The sequence below is a fragment of the Artemia franciscana genome, chromosome 4 (assembly GCF_032884065.1).
Source record: "Artemia franciscana chromosome 4, ASM3288406v1, whole genome shotgun sequence".
Lineage (NCBI taxonomy): Eukaryota > Metazoa > Arthropoda > Branchiopoda > Anostraca > Artemiidae > Artemia > Artemia franciscana.
In genome coordinates this window covers 22,952,339-22,970,111 of record NC_088866.1, presented here as the reverse complement: position 1 = coordinate 22,970,111, position 17,773 = coordinate 22,952,339, and the positions used below count along the sequence as shown (strand labels likewise).

At 34.9% G+C, this 17,773-nt stretch overlaps 1 protein-coding gene across 7 annotated transcripts in view; it reads right to left on the bottom strand.

Moving 5' to 3' along the window:
• The window catches only part of LOC136026164 (uncharacterized), a 122,928-nt gene extending 114,192 nt beyond the window's left edge, over positions 1-8,736 (bottom strand). For 6 of the 7 annotated variants that reach the window (XM_065702476.1, XM_065702475.1, XM_065702481.1 and 3 more), the window contains exon 1: positions 8,615-8,736. In XM_065702476.1, the coding sequence (XP_065558548.1) occupies positions 8,615-8,721 (107 nt within the window). In that variant the 5' untranslated portion in view covers positions 8,722-8,736. Of the gene's footprint in view, positions 1-8,503; positions 8,529-8,614 lie in introns of those variants that run through there. The other variant, XM_065702479.1, reaches the window with a different exon arrangement.
• Between the last annotated feature and the right edge of the window lie 9,037 nt (positions 8,737-17,773).

The following is a 17,773-nucleotide window of genomic DNA, read 5'->3' as shown; positions in this document are numbered from 1 at the left end:
TAACAAGCAAAAATAAAAGCATTTAAGGACACTAATTCTTTTGTTCACCTCATCCAGGGAAATTGTTTCTTTAAAAGACCCAAAAAATATTCAGTATCTTCAGCATTGGAAATAAAAAATGGTGAAGGTATTTCATTGACCAGACATTAATGATAAGCAGATTCATGTTCACAGTGAGCTGTCCAAAAGTCACTACCTTTTGGGCATGTATCTATCGGATATCAGTTTATAAAGCAAAACTGAAAAGGAAAAGAATCAGGACACTTTTTGTATGCACCCTACGCCTATGCTATACTTGGCCTCATTAAGGGAGCTAGAATACAATTATAGAAGTAGCAATTGTTTTATTTGGAACAAGCATTGAAATGATAATCTAATGATGCATGTTTCCAGTCTTGTTTCTGCCTTAGCCTAAGTGATCTTGTTCATTTTTTTAACTGGCATCATGAGGTAATTTTTGGTGAGGATCATTTTAGAAAAAAACAATACGTTAAATTTCTTCATGAGAGAGTTTTTGCTATCTTGGAGGATAGTTGACTTACAAGAATGGAACTTTTAGGAATGCATTCAGAATCTGAAGTCCTCAATGGGAAGGTGTTTACAGGATGTTATTTCTACTTCTTCCTTACCTCTGAGGCTTAGAAAATAGCAAATAAAATTGGTCTATACCTTTCTACACTTGATAAACCTAGTTTCATTGATTTGAGTAGGATTGCAAGCCCTGCTGAAATTCTGTTTAAATTTAATACAGATTTTTCAAAGGTAAGAGTCTATACCAGCAGCTTCACAAAAGAAAACGGCTGAATAAAATCAAAATAATACCAGTATATTTTACTTTTTATGCTTATTTCAAATATAACTAGGCTTAAATCACAGTTTAGACCAAAACAAGTATCTTTATCCTCATTACTTCAGCAGGATCTCGGGTTGCTTGTTATTTCCTGGTCGAGGATTCAGCTGCCTTCTGGTTATTTCTGACAATGTTGGACTTAACTTGGTTTTGCACCAAGCTAGGACAAAGCTCATTTCTGCACCAAGTCAGGATTTAGCTTATTTTACACCAGGTAAACATTTTGCTTGCTTTTGTACCAATTCATTCTGCAGCTTAGATATCACTCTTTTCTGCATCACATCATCACAAATTTATTGTTAGCGATATATCTGACCATTTGCCAGTTTTGTCAGATCTTTTGTTGCCGAGTATGCAGGCTCCACGGTTTAGCCCCTCAACATCGCCTTACTTCGTTACGATAAGAACCTTGAAGCCTTAAAGACCAAACTGCAAGAATGTTCATGGGAATTTATAGATGAAAAAGATGACTTGGACTCTAATTTTGACAAATTTTACTCTAAAGTAAAATATTGTTTTATAGAATGCTGCACCAGAAGACCTTCTAATCAGCCTCGAAGAAAAAATCAACCTTTTAACCCTTCGATGAAAGAAGGACTTCTGACAAGCTCCAGCCGCAAACTCTACTAATGGAAAAGATACAAAAGTTCTCCTATAGCTCGTCACCTAAAAGAATTCAAAACTTATAAGAATTTATTCAAATCATAGATTCGCAGAGCTAAAAGCTCGTATTATGCGTCAAAGTTTCTTGAGTGCAAAACAGACATGAGAAAAATTTGGAAAGTCATCAATTATGTCATTGGACCATCATCTCATAGTCCTGAAATTCCAACGAAGCTTGATGTTGACGGGATACTGATCGAGGGTCCTTGTGAGATAAAGAGCTCCCTTGCATCATATTTTGCTTCAGTTGGCGAAAAGACTGTCAAGAGACTTGGTGGAAGCGCGATTTCTCTCACACAAGATCAACATCTCATGTTCATGAAAACCCCTTGCCTTAAATCTATTTTATAGAGCTTGTATTGGAATCAGAGGTGGCAAGACACATTCAAAGTTTAAAAGGTGCATCATCATCTGGCCCAGACTACATATCAACTAAAGCTGTGCAAGCTATATTCCCTTCAATTCTGGGCCCTTTAACAAAGCTTATCAATATGTCGTTTGAAAAAGGAAAGTTTCCAAGGTCCCTAAAAACTGCGAGAGTGATAGCTCTATTTAAGGGTGGAAACAGAAGTGACCCGTCAAATTACCGACCAATTTCCCTTCTTTCAGTGTTTTCAAAAATATTTGAAAGACCGATGCAAAAAAGACTCACAAGTTTATTACAATCTGAGGAGTTTTTGCACAACCATCAGTTCAGATTTCGATCGAAACATACAACAGAGCAAGCGTACACTACACTCATCAGTTTTCTTCATACCGCTTTAGATTCTGGAAAAATACCAGCCGCTATTTTCCTTGATGTGCGGAAAGCTTTTGATAGTCTTAGTCATAAGATCCTTCTTGATAAACTGTCTCATATAGGAATACGAGGTTCAGCCCTATCATGGTTCCATTCTTATTTACACAATAGAACGATTTCCATGGACCCTGACTCACCGAACTCCATTGGTGTAGATTATGGAATACCACAAGGATAGATTCTCGGTCCTACTCTGTTTTTAATATACATCAACGATTTATTTATAACGGTAAAGAACACGATTCCTTCTGGGTATTGTACTCTATGTCACGAAAAGAAAAATACGGTGGCATCTTCTGATATTCTGCCATCCCCTCATGAAGATTTAGTTGCCTTCGCTGATGACAGCAATATCCTTTGTGCTGAAGACACGGAACAAGCTTTGAAGGTTAAACTTCACATGCTTATGGAGCGGTATTACCACTGGTTTGATACTAACCGACTTGCCTTAAATATCGCTAAATCACACTTTCTCATATTTTCTAGAACTGGCAAGGTATGCCTGTCCTTATCAACTATATCTACCTCGAAAGGACATTTGTCTCGACCTAACGTAAGATACGTGCGTTTCCTTGGAATTTTGTTGGATGAGAATCTTTCTTTTAGAAACCACATCAAGATGGTCCAAGCAAAAATATCATGTAATCTTGGGATTATTTGGAAACTTAAACACATTTTTCCTGAATCTATTCTTTGGACCCTGTATTTTTCACTCATTCAGCCATACTTAACTTACTGCAACTCGATTTGGAAGTCTACTTTCCAGTCTCTGCTCCATCCGATTAAAATAATTCATCAAAAGGCTCGCCAGTTAGTTAACGAATTTAATAAAGGACATTGAAAAGTGCTTTTGAATACTTATGCACTCTATGTCATCTCTTGCTCTTCAATGATTTTCAAGTATTTTCATGGTGAACTGCCTTGCTGTTTAATTCTTTCTTTCATAGCTGTGGGGCTTTGTTGGTTATGTACCCTTGGAGGCAAATTTTTGGGCCTCTTGACCATTCTGAGCAAGACTGAAAAAGACTCTTAAAAAGCAGACAAGAACCTTCCATTTCCTATCAAAGTTCCTGTGTCCATCAGTTCTATACAAAGTGGCAAAAGAAAAAATATACAAGTTTTTGTATATACATGCAAATAATTCTAATTTTGGTCAATAATGACCAAACTTTAGTAAAAATTATATAGCATAAAATCATAGATTATCCATAAGAATATATCAAACTCTGGAAATTCCAATTTAAAAGAGCATAATTTTGGATTAAAGTTTAAACCAAATGTGGAATTTTCAAAATGACGAAGTTTGAGAGTGACCTTGGTCTCTACACATTTATGTATTCATGCCTTAATAACTAATTTCTCTTGCAACAATATTAATGCTTGGAAATATGCTTTGCTCCAATGCAAACAAAGGGGAGTTAAGAACCAAGGCCCTCTCATTTAAGACCTAAAATTGATTTGCATAGAAAATAATGAAAACTTGCGCAAATTAAATTAACAACAATCAAAACAACCGAAAATTGTATCTAAGAAACAATTTTTTCCATGTGAAAGTAAGAAATGGTGGTAACACTCCAATATACAAAGTAGCATACTGTCCCTTGAACTCCCTAATCAAGGGATTCCCAAAAATTTAAAGGGAAGAGGGCTGAACAGAAGATCTCTGTCACAAATATGCCAAACCTTTTCTGGATTTTGTAAAATTATACACACTGCATGTTCTCTCAAAATCTGTGTAGATTTCTGTTTTTCTAGGAGGGGGAGGAAGGCCCTTGATTTCCCTTTTGTATATGGTTTTCCTGCTGATGTACTAATATGTAACTCATGCTATACTGGAAACTTATTACATTGCAACTAATGCAACCAGCTGCAGATTGTAAGTGAGTTATTTATAAAAAAAAATGCTAAAACTGAAATTAAATTGATAGAAATAGGACTTAACTGGAAACTCTGTATGTTGCAGGATTCCAACTATACATGATTGAGCATATTTGTTTTTGTGTGCATGGTTCCTATTTATGAAAAAAATGTCTTTTTTTTAAATATGTGAGAAATAAAGCCTATAATTTTGATTATACATTTGCAGAATTTTGTAGTGCTTCCTTTTAAGTAGCACTAACTGTGAACTAATGCCAGTAAAGGTTCCTTCTAGTTTGCTAATTTTGTTCTTTATGCCTTTTTGACAACTCCTCCCCAGCCTTCTACCCCTTAAGAATCTCATAAGGCTCAAGGCTATAGAAACAAGAGCTAAGAGCTCATATGGCACTTGTGACCAGGCAAGAAGAGCTAAGAGCCAAGAGATCATATGGTAAGAGCTCTAACAAAATTCTATGAATCAACAGATTGATTTAAAAAGGAAAATAAGAGGTTTAATGCTGGTCAGGATTTAAAATAAGAGCTCTGAGTCACAATGTCCTTCTAAATATCAAAATTCATTAAGATCCAATCACCCACTTGTAAGTTATAAATACCTAATTGTTTCTAATTAAACCTCTCCCTTTAGCCCCCCAGATGGTCGAATCTGGGAAAACAGCTTTATCAAGTCAAACTGTGCAGCTCCCTGACACGCCTATCAATTTTCATCATCCTAGCACGTCCAGAAGCACCAAACTCGCCAAATCACTGAACCCCTCCCCCAACTCCCCCAAAGAGAGCGAGTCCAGTACGATTCTTTCAATCACGTATCAAGGACATTTGTTTATTCTATCCACCAAGCTTCATCCCGATTCCTACACTCCAAGTGTTGTTCCAAGATTTCCCCCTCCAAATCCCCACAATGTCAAAAGATCTGGTCGGGATTTGAAATAAGAGCTCTTAGACATGAATTCTTTCTAAAAATCAAATTTCATTAAGATCTGATCATCTACTTGTAAGATAAAAATACCCCAATTTTCACGGTTTCCAAGAATTCCAGTTTCCCCCTCCAACTCCCCCCAACGTCACAGGATCTGGTCGGAATTTAAAATAAGAAACTTTAAAGCACAAGATCCTTTCAAATATCAAATTTCATTAAGATCTGGTCACCCTTTTGTAAGTTACAAATACCTCAATTTTCAAAATTATCCCCCCTCAAATTCCACCAAAGAGAGCAGATCTGGTCTGGTTATGTTAATCATGTATCTTAGACAGGTTTTTATTCTTCCCATCCAGTTTCATCCTGATTTCACCGCTTTAAGTATTTTCTAAGATTTCCCCCCCCCCCCATTACGCTTTATCCGGTTCAGATTTAAAATAAGAGATCTGAGTTACGAGGTCCTTCTAAATATGAAGTTTCATGAAGATCCGATCACTCCTTTGTAAGTTAAAAATACGTCATTTTTTCTTATTTTTCAGAATTAACCCCCCCCCCCCAATAGATCGGATCTGTTCCAATTATGTAAATCCTGTATATAAGACTTCTGCTTATTTTCCCCACCAAGTTTCATCCTGATCCCTCCAATCTAAGCGTTTTCCATGATTTTAGGTTCCCTACCCCAAACTTCCCCCAACGTCACCAGATCCATTCAAGATTTAAAATAAGAGCTTTGAGACACAATATCCTTCTAAATATCAAATTTCATTGAGATCCGACAACCCGTTTGTAAGTTAAAAATATCTCATTTTTTCTAATTTTTCAGAATTAACCCCTCCCCCAACTACTCCAAAGAGAGTGAATCCATTCCAATTATGTCAATCATGTATCTAGGACTTGTGATTATTTTTTCCACCAAGTTTCATCCCAATCCCTCCACTCTAAGTGTTTTTCAAGTTTTAGGTATCCCCCCCCCAATGTCACCAGATCTGGTTGGGTTTAAAATAAGAGCTCTGAGCCACAATATCCTTCTAAATATCAAATTTCATTGAGATCTGATCACCTGTTTGTTAGTTAAAAATACCTCATATTTTCTAATTTTTCAGAAACAACCCCCCCCCCAACTATCCCAAAGAGAGCGGATCCGTTCCGTTTATGTCAATCATGTATCTAGCACTCGTGTTTATTTTTCCCACCAAGTTTCATTCCAATCCCTCCACTCTAAGTGTTTTTCAAGTTTTAGGTTTCCCCCTCCCAACTCCCCCAATGTCACCAGATCCAGTCGGGATTTAAAATAAGAGCTCTAAGACACGATATCCTTCTAAACATCAAATTTCATTGAGATCCAATCACCCATTTGTAAGTTAAAAATACCTCATTTTTTCTATTTTTTTAGAATTACCCCCCCCCCAACTACCCCAAAGAGAGCGGATCCGTTCCAATTATGTCAATCATGTATCTGGGACTTGTGCTTACTTTTCCCATCAGGTTTCATCCCAATCCCTCCACTCTAAGTGTTTTCCGAGATTTTAGGTTTCTCCCCATTCAACTCCCCCCCAATGTCATCAGATCCAGTTGGGATTTAATATAAGAGCTCTGAGACACAATATCATTCCAAACATCAAATTTCATTAAGATCCCATCACCCATTCATAAGCTAAAAATACTCCATTTTTTCCAAATTAACCATCCCCCTCCCCCAGATGGTCAAATTGGGAAAACAACTATTTCTAATTTAAGCTGGTCCCGTCCCTGATAAGCCTGCCAAATTTCATTGTCCTAGCTTACCTGGAAGTGCCTAAAGTAGCAAAACTGGGACCAACTGAATGACCAACCAACAGACAGACCAACAGAATTGGCAATTGCTATAAGTCACTTGGTTAATACCAAGTGCCATAAAAAATAACAATTTCTTATGAATCATGTTTTGGCATTGCCTCCATTTTAATCAACTATTCCCTGAATTTCAATATAATCTATAGCTTAATTTTGCCTCATTAAAAATGGCAGAAGGGAGGGGCTGCTATGGTAGCCTAAGAATATTATATCTAGGAAAAGTTTTGAATGGCAAATCCAATTGTGGAGGAGGGGAATACACTTGAAGATAAAAGGTTATATGCAAAATAAAATTCTTAAGGAAAACAAAAAGTACTTAATTTTTACATACCAAATGAAGCAAAATTCAACATACTTTTCAATGATGAAGATTCCTGGCAAACAATCAATTCTTTTAATTGAAATATACATATTATACTGCCAACACTCAAGAAGTAAAGTTAGATTGACCTAATGAAAAATACTATGATGAAAATATAATACTTTAGAAACAAAATTTGGGCTACATATTTGCACATTAAAGGGGTGGGGTGGGGAGGGTAGTCTCACATAAACTATCCTATTCTCTTCTCCCCTAATTAATGTGGAAATGTATAGCTCAAATTATATAATTCCAATATATTCTGTCACCCACCACTTGTTTTCCATTAACCTTAGGCTAATTGTTTCTTAATACAGACAGATAAAGCCAATTTGTTCTCAAGTTTTACATAATGTAAATAGAGTGTTAATGGTATAATAAGCTACTTAATTTCCCTTTAATCAATCACTTATTCAATTATTGAACAAAACCTAGAGTAAAAGAAAATAAGATTCAAGCTAAATTGCAGAAAATAAGAGAAAAGGGTATCATCTTAAAGGGTCTAATTAATTTTTGAGTAAAACAATGGTTATATTTTAAAAGAGCATAAAAAAGCCTTGAGTAGTATGTTCACCTAATTTACAGCTCAATAATGAAAATATCTCTAAGTTTATCACAAAATTCAGTAAAATTCTAGTTAACTGACTTCTTGCTTTCTCAGAAAGGGTTTAGGTTAGGAAATTGAAACTTTCAGGGATGGGTCTACAGGCTAAAGTATGTCCTGGGAAGGTTTTTCCTGGGAAGAATTTTGACAAAATGACATTTTACCTTAAATTTCAGTTACTAGTTGCTTTTTCTCTGCTGTAAGTTCTGAAAATGCAATTCCTGTCATTTGAGTAGAATTCTGAGCCATATCAATGTTTTTCTTTTCAAAATTTAGGAAATGTATTTGCATATCTTTAAAACCTTATAAATTGGGTTTAAGCAAAGTTGTGAAGCTGAAAACAATTTTGTTGTACTTCATTCAAGCAGAAGATCTATATCACAAGGTTTCACTTTCATAACACACATATTTTTAAAGGTCATCAAAGGTCAGGCCCTCTAGAGGGAGAAGGAGTGGATGTAGTTGCTTCAAAATACCTTCCCAGAACATACTTTAGTCTGTAGATTCATCCCTGAAAGTTTCATTATCCTAATCTAAACCCTTTCTGAGATAGCAAGAAGTCAATTAACTAGAATTTTACCTAAATTACTTTAAACTACATCATAAATGTATGAAATAGCCTAGGCCTAGTCTACCTTTAAAACACCCTTTCAGGTGGGCTGGCCAGACTTTACAGGGTCAAAAGAAATAAATAAAGGTAAATTCAAAACCTCAGATGATATAGCTTTCCATTTTCAGTTATTACAACAAAATCAGACGGACTCAGACAAGTAATCCAGATTATTCTTGTATATTCCTTCGAAAGCACGTTTTCCATGATTTTCAACTTGAAAATTGCGCTAAAAATCCATTTTTCAGGAGGTCTGTTGTATATAGCCCGATCGCTTTTTATTCCTTACTTTCTATGGTTTATAAAAGAAAGATGTAAACTATAAGGAATAGGCAAACTAATTACGTTTTATCAAGGAATTCTCCCCTTCCTATCCCACTAGGTTAAAAATATTTTTTTATTACTGTCTTTTCACTTGGTCTATTTTATGGAAGTTAGTTATTGTAGAATATTTGGCAGGTGGCTCATTTGGCACACTGATTTGAGATTTCCTTTTTGATTAGGTTTGTTTATAATATAATTTCAACAGAAGAGCTAAATTCTTATTGCCCAGGCAGTAAATTCATGAAAGGTAAAGTTTTGGTCAAAATTTGTTTTTGGCCAGTTCACTTCGGCTATTGAAAGGACAATGATACCCAAACGCCCGTTGATTTGAAGTCTTTTTTTTATATCAGATTGGACAGTGTCATTTTGGAGTACACCCCAAAACAAGCTTTCTTTGTGTGAAAATAGTGATTTTGTTTTTTTTCTATTTTCAGTGTTCGTTTATAAGCTTCGTTCATACAAGAGAATGTTTTTTTCGGAGTAGAAATTAAATAATAAGTAAGTTATTTCTGTAACTGCTTGATATTATTTTTTCCCAAGCCCTGGCGGGGTAGGCGAAGAGTTTTTGAGAGTACCGCTATTACAGTATTGACAGGAGTGTCTGGTTCTCCTCCGAAAAGATTGTTAGAGAGATGTCAGCGGTGACAGAGATCGTGGCACCTTTGGCAAAACTATTTAGTCTTTACCTCCTCCAAAGGCAGTACACTTTTTGAAACCCACAGTAATTGTAACATCAGTGTGGGAAGAAATTGTAGAACCCTTTTAATTGCTCGATCGGGATACTATACCCTAGTGGCACCATCAACGGCCCTGGTGTGGTGAAAGGGATCAAAGAACGGCGGCCACAAAGGTATCCTATCAAATAGCGGCGGCAGCTACTAAGGAAAGCTATCAAGAGCACGGATAGTGAATAAAATGCTCGTTTTACAAAGATCCGGGTTAATTTAGCCTATACAGTAGCCTACTGTATTGGTCTGTAAAGAATTTTGGGGGATTAAACAAAACTAATTAAAAACTGCAAATTAAAGTCTAAAGGTTAATTGGAATTTAGCGATGTACCACAAGATATTACCGAAAGTGAGTTTCACCATTCGAGAAAGTACTGTGATTTGAATAGAAATTATTACGTGTCGTTTATATTTCGAAATAGTTTATTGTATATGATCATTCTTACTTTGTGGCAATTACTGAATTTACCACGATAGATTAAGTGATGCTAACAGCGTAATATTACTAACACATATCGTGCTTATTTTGTATTCAGTTGAGACAATATTTTTTAAGAGAAATAATGCCATTTGAGCTTGAAAATGTCCGATTTACGGAAACACAGAGATCAATAAAGGCAAGAAAGGCCAGTATAAGATGTAAAGGAAGAGAAGAAAAGACTGATATGCAGGTCATGGGCAAAGTATCCAATATCGGGCGCATGGAGGCCAACTAAACCAAGAAATGTTAGCTCCAGATCAAATGTCCGTTTTATGATATTTAGTTACCAAGATCTTCTTGCAAGAATCTCGTCTAACGGCATTAGTTATGGCGATACGGAAAATTTTAGAAAACTAGATCAATTCAACCGGCCTAGTAAGGTGGAATGTATTGATTTCGAAGACCTTATGGAATCCAGTAAAATGCTTTTACAATTATGTGAAGAAATCACAAATGAAAATAAAAAAGAACGGTTGGCATTTATTAAAAGAATTCAAATTCATTGTTGCAGGTTAAGAGGTGATAAATGAAAGTGAGATAGAAAGACTGTTCCTAACGGTCAAAAGATTTCTCAAGATCTATTTAATGAATTAGATCTGATTCGTCAGTCTAGTGAAGAAGAAAACATCGTTTAAGAGGCTTACTAAACAGCGCTCACAGTAAATTTCCAATCCGATGAAGAGTTAAATAAGAACTGACAACTTTCAGATGAAAATAATTGCCAGGGTTCTTCTATTAAATAAGAAAACTTTAGAACATGGAAAACATACACCTCTAACTTCTGTGAAATAAGTTAGAAAATATAGAGGAGGAAAGAAGGCCCATTGGGAGGCTGCTAAAAAATTTACCAATATTTTACAAATACAATTGACAGGTGACAAAACTCGTTGGGGAAACTTGGAAAATGTTATTTCTTTACAAGTAACTTAAAAGCAATCAAATGGCCATAATAACTTGTTTAAGGATCAAATGAGAAAAAAAGAATTATTAGACACTAAACGCTAAGAAGGAAAAACATACTACTTCGTTGACTAGGGAAGAAGCTGGACCGACCCATAAAACAAAAAGGGGAGGCTAAGCTACCTTGTCTAAAAAACGAAATGCCTGATAGCATAGTTCGAAAGGTAATAATTTGGTAAAATGTAAAAAAAAAACAGGTAAATTTACGAGAAATTACCCCATGAAAGACAAAGAAGTAACCCATAAAAGAACAAAATTAGGCTACAGCTCAGAGTAAAGGAAACACTGATAAGTATTCGAAATTTTACATAATAGAAGGATAATTAAGTGGAAAATTAGCCAAAATGGTAATTGACCTAGGTAGTAAAAAACTTTTGTACGGACGGACCTAATAAATAAGATAAAGATAAACTATAAAGATACAGTTACACTTATATGTCATTGTGAAGACAAATACCCATGTCCTTCGGCTTGGGCTAGAATAGAAATTGCAGAGAACGACGGATCAATCCTAAAAAAAGTAAAAGCAGGCTTTGCTCCTTCTCTAGCAGTAGATGTTGTAGAAATGAATAGGACATTTTCTAAGGGAGGATATAGTCGTAAAGACAACTTTAATAATAAACGAGACGCATAAAAGTGATTTCCGGGGAATATTTTAGAAAAAAAAGAAAACATCAAAACGCTTATCCTGAATATGAGACACCGGCAAGTAGACACCAGGATGAAGTTTGGCAGAAAAAAACGAATAGAAATTTATCGTGCGTGCTTTTCCTCGTAAAGTTCGAGAAATTTTGTTTCAATGTGAAAAGCCAAATATCGGAATCCAATTCCCATTTAACGAGGATTTATATACTACTCAGAAAAAAGTCAAGAAAACTAGAAGAGAGAAAAAAGATGCCAAGTGAAACTACAATACAAGAACTAAATTCTCATTCAGGGACAATTTAATAAATATTACTATCAAAGAAAAGACAACTAAAAAGAAGAAAAGAAATATTAAACTCAAGTACTATAAAGAAATACAGCCAATGATGGTGGACATAGGAGTTCTATTCACATTTGATTATGATTTATATTATACGTGTAGAAAATTTGAGAACAATAGCAATAAAAGGGTAACAGCTAAAAAAAGACAAAATTTGCAGATTCAGTCTGCAGTTGCGGAGGATAAAATTTTGAGTCGATTCAAATGAGCTTAGGGGAAACAAAGAGGTCCCGGGCCCTCTGGGAGTAGAACAAGATGATCATAAAATAGAATATTAATGAACTAGGAAAAGTCGAAAAGTATTGAACTTAGGGTTAGATTGGAGATGCTTGGGAATGAATCTGAGATTCGTCATATCAAATCTAAGGAAAATTTGTCTCCTTTGGGAGATAGGAGCCCCTCTGGGAGGAAGTCATAAGTGATGAACGGCTACCTCAAAAGATAACAGGCAGACCAGTTTTGACCCTGTTGCTGAAATTTTGCCTAATCTCGGTTTTCTAATATTCGGTCTTTGGGAGACACTGTCTCCTGGTCACTTCATATTTTGCCCGATCCTTTGCCCTGAAAACTTATTCGCTATTTTAGATTGAAATCCAATAATTATTTCCTGCAAACCTTGTTCCTTGAGCTATATATCCAAGTTACTTTTTTTATTGGCATCAAAAAGCATTCTTCATTCGATTATTCAAAGGGATGGGACCCATATTAAATTCATTACTGGTTTGCTAACACTTGTACCTGATTTTCCAGTACTCTTATCGTCTTCGTATGCCCTTGTATTTTCGGCCATGGATGAAATCTATGGCCGAAAATAATGAAATCAATGGAAGTAAGAATGCAAATAGAAATCTTAAAATGGACGTTTGGTGTTTTATGTTGGTAAAGGTGGACCATCGTGGCACGTAGGTGGCCATTTATCTTAAAGAGAGAGGTTTTGAGGTTCTACCCCTTTTTCTTTTTTCACATAAATGACCGTTTTCTTTTTGATTAAATTTGCTTATAGAATAACTTAAAACGTCAAGCTAAATTCTCGTTGCCTATGCAAAAATTTCGTAAGAAGTATAAAATTGAAGAGAAGCATAATTGAATTAGTGTATTTATTTCAATATAATTACGATTTGTGAAATAAAAATGCCAGTGAATTTGAATAACAATTTCATTGTTAAAGTACTTTAGAATAGCGGGCAAGGGGCCATTCTCATAAATGGAATAATTGTTGTTTATTTTAAGTTTTAGTGTTGTTCCTGACTTTGATTTGAAAAATTTGCTTTTTGAATTTAATTTCCTACTATTTTTAAAAACAATTCGTAAAAATCCCTCTCCATTAAGTATTCTCCCTAGCAGTAAAAAATCCCTCCCACGTAAATCCTTCCTGCATTAAGCCACTCTTACACGGTTAACTCTGCATCAGATGAGCCCTTGTGATCACTCTACTGGCAAAAGAACATAGATTTTCATGAAGCATCAAGAAAATCAGCTTAGTAAAGTAAAAATTTGTAATAAATGTCTGTATCAACCGTTTATGTTGCATGAGCTTTTGTCAATTTAGGAGCAAAAAAGCAAATGTGTGGCACTATTTCCTCTACAACTGAGATTTTCAACACTTTGAAATCGACTGGTTACCTCAGAATTTTCAATCTATAGCGATTTGGTCCTTTTTGGATCAAAATCGTAGTTCACAAAACTTTTTAGAAAACTACTATTACTACTTCTGCTTTTACAATTTAAATCAAACAGTCCGCAGTAATCAACTGTAGTAAGGAGCATCCCGGCTCACCAATAAACAGAGCTCTAAAAAAACGGAATTCTGATGCCAATAACAAATCTAAAGAGTTCGATGTTAATGCTGATTTGAAAAGAATAAGTTTCATCATGTTTAGTCTTACCCATGAAAAGTTAAGACCCTGAAAAACGTGTGTCTTATTTTCGAAAAAAGGGGGGGAGCACCCCCTAAAACATCCCCCCTTATTTTCGAAAAGTCATTGAATCTTAATGATAATCACACCATCAGACTCAGTGTATCAGAGAACCCTATTGTAGGGGTTTCAAGCTCATATCTGAATGTTTTATTGTTTGTTTTTATTAGTAGAAGTTAGTTAGCAATATTAGTCTTGTTTGTTTTTATATACGTAACTTATAAATTAGCTTACGTAACGAACTTTTGTATTCTTCTGAATACATATCTCATATCATTCTCTCATATCTGAGAAAATATGGAATTTTGTATTCTTTGCCAGAAGAAAGATCACAGATGCGTGTTTAGTATTTTTTTTGTGTGTTTTTCCCTCAGGGGTGATTGTATTTACCCAGTGGTCATAGAATGTCAAGAGAGGGATTATTCCTACAGAAGTTAAACGTTCTAGTGCCCTTTTTAAGCGACCAAAAAATAGAGGGCAACTAGGCCCCTTCTCACGCTCATTTTTCCCAAAGTCACCAGATCAAAATTTTAAGATAGCTATTTTGTTCAGCATAGTCCCACCGACTTAATCCCTTACAGTCCCCGGGGGAAGGGCTGCAAGTTATAAACTTTGCCCATTGTGTACATATAATATTGTTTATTGGGAAGTTTACAGACGTTTTTAGGGTTGATTTTTCCTTGTAGTGGGGGTCGGATAGAGGGGGTTACGTGGAAGGATCTTTCAATGGAGAAATTAATCATGGGGAAGAGAATTTTCATGAAGAGGGCGCTAAATTTTCCAACATTACTTAAAAAAACAATGAGAAATTAAATAAAAAAGTTTTTTCAACTGAAAGTAAGGAGCAGCATCACAACTTAAAACGAACAGAAATTATTACGTATATGATGGGGTTCGTCTCCTCCTCAATACCTTGATTTTTACCCTAAAGTATTTTTGGTAATTTCAAATAAGCTATTTGTTCTAATTAAACGACCTCTGTGATTCAGAGTTCATTCTTAAAGAACTGGAACAAAATTCAAATTTCAGTGTAAAGAGCAAGGTACTGACGAAGGGGCAAACCCTCTCATATACGTTAAAAAAATATATGAATAGAGACGTTCGTTACATAAGTTAATTTGTAAGTTACGTATATTTAATACTAATAAAAAAGTTTGCGAATAAAATTAAAATTTCTTTAAGTAACCAAAATTTCTTTAAGTAGCCCTTTTAAGTAACCAAAAAAATTGGAGGAAACTAGGCCCCCTCCTCCACCTCTCATTTCTCAAAATCGTCCGATTAACACTTTGAGAGAGCCATTTTGCCAAAAAAGCAAAAACTAATATGCAAATTTTGTTTTAATTTTTAATGTACGATAAGCCAAAATCAAAACCGGCATTAATCCAAAAACGTTCAGAAATTAAATAAAAAAATAGTTTTTTCAACTGAAAGTTAGGAGCAATATTAAAACTCAAAACGAAAAAATTTTATTCCGTAAATGAAATGGACTGTCCTCTCCTAAGAACCACGCTCTTTACGCTAAAGTTTGACCCTTTGTCACAGTTCTACTTTTTAAAACAATAAAAAACTTAAGAGTAAAGAGCGAGACGTTAAGGAGGGGACAGCCCCTTTCATATTCGGAATAATTTCTGTTCGTTTTAAGTTTTTATGTCGCTCCTTACTTTCAGTTAAAAATATTTTTTTATTCATTTTAAATAAAAATAGTGTAAGTGTATCCAGGTTGTCAAAGAATTTTTCTATGGAGGAATTTATCATGGGGAAGAGAATCAAACAGTTCGTGGTAACGAACTGTAGTAAGGAGCAACCCGGCTCAATAGTAACCAAAACCCTAAAAAATGGAATTTTTATACCAATAGCTACATCAAAAGAATTGCCTTTTAATGCTGATTTTAAATATATAAGTTTAAAGTTTAGTCTTACCAATAAAAAGTTACGAGCTTGAGAAAATTTATATTCTTTTAGAAAATAGGGGGAAACACCCCCTAAAAGTCTTAGAATCTTTACAAAAATTACACCATCAGATTCAGCGTATCAGAGAACCATATTGTAGAAGTTGCAAGCTGCTATCTACAAAAATGTGGGATTTTGTATTTTTGCCAGAGGGCAGATCACGGATGCTTGTTTATTTGTTTGTTTTTTTGTTTTTTCCCCCAGGGATGATCGTATCGACCCAGAAGTCCTAGAATGTTGTAAGAGGGCTCCTTCTAACGGAAATAAAAAGTTCTAGTGACTTTATTAAGTGACCAAAAAATTGGAGGGCACCTAGGCCCCCTCCCACACTCATTATTTTTCAAAAGTCAACGGATCAAAATTCTGAGATAGCCATTTTCTTCAGCGTAGTCGAAAAACCTTATAATTATGTCTTTGGGGACGACTTACTCCACCACAGTCCCCTTGGGAGGGGCTACAAGTTACAAACTTTGAAAAGTGCATACATATAGTAATGGTTATTGGGAAGTGTACAAACGTTTTCAGGGGTATTTATAAGCTACGTATATCTTTTTCTAATAAAAACATTCGTAAAAAATTAAAAGTTCTAGTTGCCTTTTTAAGTAACCGAAAATCGGAGGGCAACTAGGCTTCCTCCCCCCTCTTTTTTTCTCAAAATGATTCAATCAAAACTATGAGAAAGCCATTTAGTCAAAAAATAAATATACAAATTTCGTTTTAATTATTCCTCTGTGGAGAGCCAAAATCAAAACATAGATTGATTCAAAAACGTTCAGAAATTAAATAAAAAAAAAAAAAACAAATTTTTTCCACTGAAAGTAAGGAGCGACATTAAAATTTAAAACGAACAGAAATTACTTCGTATATAAAAGGGGCTGCTTCCTCATCAAAGCCCCGCTCTTACGTTAAAGTTTTTACTGTTTTAAAAAGAAGAGTTGAGAGAAAGAGTCAAACTTTAGCGTAAAGAGCGGGGCGTTGATGAGGAAGCAGCCCCTTTAATATACGAAGTAATTCCTGTTCGTTTTAAGTTTTAATGTCGCTCCTTACTTTCAGTTGAAAAAAATCTTTTTTTTAAATTTAATTTCCATGAAGAGGGCGCTGGATTTCCCAGTATTATTTAAAAAAATAATGAAAATTAAATAAAAACAAGTTTTTTCAACTGAAAGTAAATAGTAACATTAAAACTTAAAACGAAAAAAAGTTATTACGGATATGAACGGGTTCGTCCCCTTCTCAATTCCTCGCTCTTTGCGCTAAAGTAGTTTTAGTAATTTCAAAAGAGCTATTTATTATAATTAAATGAACTTTGTGATTCAGGGTTTATTCTTAAGGAATTGGAACACAATTCGAATTTAGTGTAAAGAGCGAGGTATTGACGAGGGGGCAAAGTCCCTTATAGAAATAATAAGAATATACAAATATAGAAGTTCGCAATGTAAGTTAATTCGTAAGTTGCGCTTATCTATTACTAGTGAAAACATTCGTAAATAAAATTAAAAATTTTAGTGGCCTTTTTAAGTAACCAAAATATTGGAGGGTAACTAGTCCCCATCAACCTTCCCTCTTTTCTCAAAATCATCCGATCAAAACTTTGAGAAAATCATTTTGCCAAAAAAAGCAGAAATAAAAATGCAAATTATGTATTAATCATTCATGTTGGATGAACCAACACAAAAACCTGTATTAATTCAAAAACATAAAGAAATTAAATAAAAAATAACATGTTTTTTAACTGAAAGTAAGCAGGGACATTAAAACCTGGAAGGAACAGAAATTATTCCGTAAATGAAAGGGGTGTCCCCTCCTCAATGCCCCGCTCTTTACGCAAAGGTTTGACTCTTTGTCATAGTTCTACCTTTTAAAACAATAAAAAACTTAAGTTTAAAGAGCGGAACGCTAAGGAGGGGATAGCCCC